This window comes from Gossypium arboreum, chromosome 3 (genome assembly GCF_025698485.1).
Source record: "Gossypium arboreum isolate Shixiya-1 chromosome 3, ASM2569848v2, whole genome shotgun sequence".
In the NCBI taxonomy this organism is placed as follows: Eukaryota; Viridiplantae; Streptophyta; class Magnoliopsida; order Malvales; family Malvaceae; genus Gossypium; species Gossypium arboreum.
Window position 1 is genome coordinate 4317755 of NC_069072.1, and position 7079 is coordinate 4324833.

Sequence of the window (7079 nt, forward strand, 5' to 3'; positions counted from 1 at the left end):
ATTTTTAAAATAAATTGGTGTTAACTCGTAATAATAAAATAATAATTAGCTTTAACTAATTCAATCACACTTACATTAATCCTTAAATATAATAATGAGGTTTAACGTAATTAAATCTACTACCTCCACGTCTAACCTTCAAAATTGAATAACATTATTTTCCGCCGCATATATTGACTACCTTATGAAGTTTCTGGATATAATAATTACACACTAACATTAAAACCGCCTCCTTTGGCGTTACTCTCACCCAGCTCGGCAGTTCCCTCTCAATGGGAAAAATCGCCATAATTAAGAAGCACGAGGTGCTTTTTTTTTCTTTGGTACTAACAGTAGATACTGTTTTTTTTCCTTAATGCGTGACATGATGCATTATGTGATGGGTTAATCAATAATCACCATTAGTCCATTTAGTTTAACTGTTTGACATGAACTGATTTTTGTTTTCATATATACTAAAAGAATCTCGTATAGTGAAACATATGCTCCTCCAAAAATCTCGTATGGTACACGGCTGTTTTAATTTGTGGTCAAAGAAATTATTTTAAAATTGAATATCTATATGTAAATCCACAGTTCCACACTAAGATCCCATTATAAATACAGTATACAAATTTCTCGTTTGCCCCATAACATTTTGATCTTAGTTACATTAACTACGGCAACTTCTTTTCGTAAATCAGAGCCAGTACTGCAGGGTGGACCAGAAACCTTCATGGCTGAAAACCTTAATCCAATGCCAGGGAGTGACACAGGTAGCCGAAGTAACAGGTTCATGGAGGATGGAGTGTTCTTGACTTGGGACGATTTGTGGGTCACGGTTGCTGGTGGAAGACCGATCCTTCAGGGACTGGCTGGCTACGCCCACCCTGGTGAGCTGTTGGCTATAATGGGTCCTTCGGGTTGTGGCAAGTCCACACTTCTTGATACCTTAGCAGGGAGACAGGGTCCCAAAACAAGGCAAGGAGGAGATATTCTTATCAACGGACGTAAACAAGTCTTGGCTTATGGAACATCTGTAAGGAATTTCATTAAAAAGTTATCACTTCTTTCATGCAAATAAAATTAATTACTACCGTGCAGGCATATGTAACCCAAGACGATGCGTTGATTTCAACACTGACTGTAAGAGAAGCTGTTTACTACTCAGCTCAGCTTCAGTTACCGGATACAATGGCCAAATCTGAGAAGAATGAGAGAGCCGAAATGACGATCAGAGAAATGGGTTTGCAAGACTCGATGGATACTAGGATTGGTGGGTGGGGTGCTAAGGGATTAAGCGGTGGCCAAAAGAGGAGAGTTAGCATTTGCATTGAAATATTGACACGCCCTAAGCTTTTGTTCTTGGATGAACCCACTAGTGGGCTTGACAGTGCTGGTTCATATTATGTGATGAGCAGAATCGCAAGCATGAATCAGAAAGATAATATTGGAAGAACAATCATTGCGTCCATCCATCAGCCTAGCGCTGAAGTATTTCAACTATTCGCCAATCTTTACCTTTTATCTGCAGGCAAAACTGTGTACTTTGGTCCTGTTTCTGCAGCAAACGAAGTATGATCTTTTTCAGTAGCATAATATAATATTATATATACATGGAAAAACATCTAACCCCTCCTATTTTTCTAAATAATATGTAGTTTTTTGCTTTAAATGGATTCCCTTGCCCGAGCCTCCATAACCCATCTGATCACTTCCTCAAAACCATTAACAAGGATTTTGAAAAGGTATATATTCTCCCTCTTCAGAAACTAGTTTACAAATATTTCCCAACGTAAATAAAGTCTCCAGTCTGACGTTTTGCAATTTTAAACAGGATATTGAGCTAGGGTTTGCTAATGGAATCCCCACACAGGAAGTTATTGATATCCTAGTGAAGTCATATAAGTCTTCTGATATATACCAAATGGTTCAGAAAGAGATTGCTCAGATTTGTAAACAGGTTAGTTGACGGCAGCTCATTATTTTTTTTCCTCTCGGAATAGATCTGAAATGTATAACATGAAGGGATTGAACATATATATTGGATATGTGATTATGGTGCGTGTCAGGGTGGTGGAGCATTGCAGAAAAATAAAAGGCGGTCTGGGCTCTTCAACCAATGCCATGTCCTTACCAGAAGATCTTTCATTAACATGTCTCGTGACCTTGGCTACTATTGGTTGCGTCTAGGTATCTACATTTCACTTTCTATTGTACTTGGCTCTGTGTTTGTCCACATCGGGATGGACAATGGATCAATCCAGGTTCGTAAATGAATACATAATATTGATCGATCGATTTCAACACTGCAAGTGATCATATAAGGGTTTTTTTTTTCAGGCTAGAGGTTCACTGATGATGTTTGTGGCATCATTTCTAACCTTCATGGCCATTGGTGGATTCCCTTCTTTTGTAGAGGAAATGAAGGTATTCGAACGTGAAAGACTAAATGGGCACTACGGTGTCACTCCCTTTGTCATCGGAAATACTTTATCTGCTCTGCCATTCTTGGCACTGGTCGCACTTATTCCAGGCGCAATTACATATTTCCTTCCAAGACTTCACCCTGGATATCAACATTTCTTGTTCTTCGTCATCATAATATTCGCTTGCATGATGTTGGTGGAGAGTTTAATGATGATTGTGGCAAGTGTGGTACCCAATTTCCTGATGGGAATCATAGTGGGTGCTGGAATTCAAGGGCTAATGATATTGGTTGGCGGCTTCTTCCGATTACCCTCTGATCTTCCCAAGCCAGTGTTTAAATTTCCCTTGTACTACATCGCTTTCCACAAGTATGCCTATCAGGGACTGTTTAAGAACGAGTTTGTAGGCTTGACTTTTCCCAATAATGTTCAAGCTGGAAATGGAAGCTCACCAACCATTACTGGTGAAGAAATTTTGAAGCAAACTTGGCGTATTGAAATGACATACTCTAAGTGGGTTGACCTTGCTATCTTGTTTGCAATGGTTGTGCTTTATCGAACATTGTTTTTGATCATCATCAAGACAACCGAGAAGAAAAAAGCGGTGATCGGAAAATTCATGTCGGCAACTTGGAAGGACAAAGCCCAAGTCACTAAGGGTGAGCGTTGATAAAATATTAAAAGTAACATGTTTTAATTTTATTTTTAATATGTTTTTTTTGGTGATTATTCAATTTTAACTATAAATTTGATGCTTTTAATACTTTAAATTCATGTTTTTATACTTAAGGAGAACATTTGAGAGCAAAATGAGTGAAAATCGAAAAATTAGAGTAAGGTACAAGAGTCACACGAGCTGACCTTTTCCACACGGCCTGCCATACAGCCATGTGTCAGGTTGTGTCTGTAATAGCCCGTTTTTCAGTGGTGTCGGAAACAGTGGTTTCGGGGCCACCAAATCCGACGAGTAAGTTCGTAATATATTATTATTTAATATTTACGAGTCGAATGTGATTTTTAAAAGGTTTTTGATTTGATAATTTATGTTATATAAGTTATTTGTTAAGTTCAAGTGGTTTTAGAAAATGAGGTATCGGGATTTTATTTTTATAAACCGAGCCGTAAATATTTTTATAAATATGTACGGAGTGTCATTAAGGTAGTATTAAAGTTTTGTTGAAATATTTTAACGTTTTGATAGCTAATTAATTAAAAATGACAAAATTGAAAAAAAAAGTGCATTCCTAGAATTCCGTTTCCATAAATCAGACTCGTAAATATTTTTAATAAATATTTACTAAGCTAGTTGTGTAGTTAATTAGATTTCGATTAAATGAATTTACTTGAATTAAAAGTAATTAGGTATAAAGACTAAATAGCATATAGGTGAAAGTTAAATTATAAATTAAAAATAATTAAAGGAACTAAAGAAGCAATTTTACGATTGGTCTTTAAGTGGGACTGTTATTAAAAGCTTTAAGTGGGATGGTTATTAAAAGAATGAAAAAATAAAAGTATTAAAAGAAAGAAAGGCATACGAAACAGAAAGAAAAGAAAGAAAAAAAGAAAGGGAGAAAGAAGGTTCAACGCACGGATTAGGGATTTCTAGGGTTTAAAGTTCAATTGATTAGTTAATTTAGTCTATTTTCTTGTAATTTTTTTATTTTTAGAATCCCGGTACCTAGGGTTACCCTATCCATGTTGAAATTTTAGCATTGATTGAGTTTTTAAAGGTTGTTAATGTTGAATAATTTTAGTATTAGGGATTAAATTGATAAATTTTAAGTTAGAAATGAAAAAGGATTAAATTGTAGAATAAATTGTAAATTTTGAGTAATAGGGACTAAATTATGAAAAATTCAAAATTTAGGGATTTAAGTGAAAATAGGGAGTTAAATTTAGTTTAAAGTGGAATTTGTATGAAAATATAGAATTAAATGTGAAGAATAAAGTTAGTCTCGATTTAAGGACTAAATTGAAATTTAGGCAAATATTGAGTCAAAATTGAAATATTTAATATGAAATTGAATTATGTTATATTGATGAATTTTAATTGTTTTAATTTCATAGCTAACGTCGTACCGGAATCCTCGACTAAAAAAAGGGAAGGATAAAATCGAAGTCGAATAGCTCGAAATTCTTGGTTTGTATTTCTGTAATCCGAACCTAGTTGTTAATTGTTGTATTTTGATTTAATGTATATGGTAAATGGTTGAGGTGAGTATGTGGAACTTCGACTATTGAATTGATTTCATGTGTTTATGGGATTATATGAAAAATATATTTGGTACTTTGATATTGAATTGAATTAAACTTGATTGAATTGGATTAAATTGATATATATATATATATATATTATGAATATATATGTGTAAATGTGATAATGTACAAATATGATAATTTGATATTGGTTATATTTGGAAAGTGAATTGGAACCCTATTAACTGTATTGGGCTTATTAACTATATTGAGCTGAGTCGGATATAAATGGCATGCAATAAGATAGGAAGAGTTTAGGGATTTTTTCGAATTCGAGTCGATGAGGCACTAGATGCCAATTTACTTTGGTTTATCCGATGAGACACTAGGTGTCAAATTTATATAGCGCTGGGAGAAATTATTACTTTGGGTTTATCCGATGAGGCACTACGTTCCAAACTGATGTGTTGGTTGGATCCGTGTATCCGTCTGAGTCCGAGTCGTGTTAATAGGGGTAATTAAATAAAATGGTACTATGATTGATATTGGTTGATATTGTGTAACGCCCCCTAACCCTATACCGTCATCGGAACAGGGTTACGAGACATTACCAGTCAGTACAGTCCAATTTCAATCATTAATTAAAATAAATATTTACACACATCCTAGTTTTAAGATGTCGTCCCTTTAATGGGCCCTCGCGGTCCAATATGAACAGTAAATTCAATTCGGGACTAATTTAGAATCACTACTAATTTTAGTAAATTTCAAAATTCATACTACATACCGTTGCCAACCATAATTTACTCATTTCATGAGTACATCTACAACCTAAATGACTCTCATAAAACATCCTAGGTACATGTCATTACCAATAATTAACACACTTTACCTTAATGAATTCGGGATCGAATCGGGATCTTGATTCAACGTTCTATCTTTACTAAACTCAAGACGAAACAAACCGTCGCTGAGTATGGTATACTCAGTGGTATTTCCATAATCCGAACACTTAATAATATAACAATTAAACTTAAAATCACAATAACAATTATAAGTATTCATTTATTTGTTTTATAGATAAAATTTCAATTACTTACCATATAAATTCTATACAAGTCATATAACAAACACAATAACATATTTGTTCAATTCTTTTCATTTACTTACCGTATAAATTCTATACAATATATTCACAATTCACTTGTTTTCACACTTTACTTCTTAACAATATACCATTTTAATTCATTCTAACATCAATCATCATCCATTTGAACTTCACTCATTTCATGAACCTTTTGGTTCATGTTTTCAATCTCATATCTCAATTTCAATTCTCAATTCAATTTCTCATTTCATTCCAATAGCTCAATCAATCAAATTCACTCGACTTATCTTTTCACTTATTTACCCTATTAACAAACCCGGACTTTGACGGATACACGGATTCAACCCAAACACACCAAGACGGCACATTGTGCCTAAAACGTACATAGTACCTGATCGATATCGACACATAAAGTGCCTAAAATGACACACGAGGTGCTGTTACGACACACGAGGTGCCCGATCGACACACGAGGTGCCCGATACGATACACGAGGTGCACGACACGACACACGAGGTGCACGAAATACGACACACGAGGTGCCGATACGACACACGATGTGCTGAAATCGACACACGAGGTGCACGAAATACGACACACGAGGTGCACGATATATAAAGCCGCAAATCCGTACACTTCCGGATCCTATGGCATGCCAATTATATCCGACTCACCCGACTAGTTAATAGGGTATTTCATTCACTTTCTTAATTTAATAATTCTTTCATCAATATCTCATTCCGATAATTACACATATTTACCCATTTTCACAATTCATACAATTTCATTCAATTCAACAAATATATTTCAATTATGCACATTAATTCATAATTCAATACAATTCAATTCACTTTTCAATACCAAATATTCAAATATCACAATCTCATATATTCATATCAATTTCCTCATATTTCCAATCAATATATTTTTCAATATAACATTCATTCAATATTCAAATTTCTACATAAGTCATATATATTATATAATTCAATCAATATAATTTCAATCAAAATAATTTCGATCAATATAAATTCAATAAATTCATCGCATACTAAAATTAATCTATTTCAATTGTAAAACATCATAATTCAATCACTAACAATTGCCACATGTATATAAATATAATAAATAATGACTAAGTTCGGATTATAGAAATACAAACCGAAATTTTCAAGCTAACTCCGTTGACTTTGTCTTGTCCTTTCTTAGCCGAGATTTCGGTACCACATTGACTACTGAAATTAATACAATTCATAATCATTAATACATTACTAATTCATATCTTGAGTTACAAAATTCTAAATTAAGATCCGTTAATTTTCCTGAAACTAGACTCACAAATCTTCTTACAATAAAATTTTCAG

General features: G+C 33.9%; 1 protein-coding gene across 1 annotated transcript; it reads left to right on the plus strand.

Moving 5' to 3' along the window:
• Positions 1–477: 477 nt before the first annotated feature.
• Positions 478–4711, plus strand: LOC108475246 (ABC transporter G family member 1-like). The gene is made up of 7 exons (XM_017777222.2): positions 478–1018; positions 1084–1554; positions 1641–1727; positions 1817–1942; positions 2052–2246; positions 2323–3067; positions 4479–4711. The coding sequence occupies exons 1-7, from the start codon at positions 716–718 to the stop codon at positions 4520–4522; spliced, it is 1971 nt and encodes a 656-aa protein (XP_017632711.2). The 5' UTR covers positions 478–715; the 3' UTR covers positions 4523–4711.
• Positions 4712–7079: the final 2368 nt, after the last annotated feature.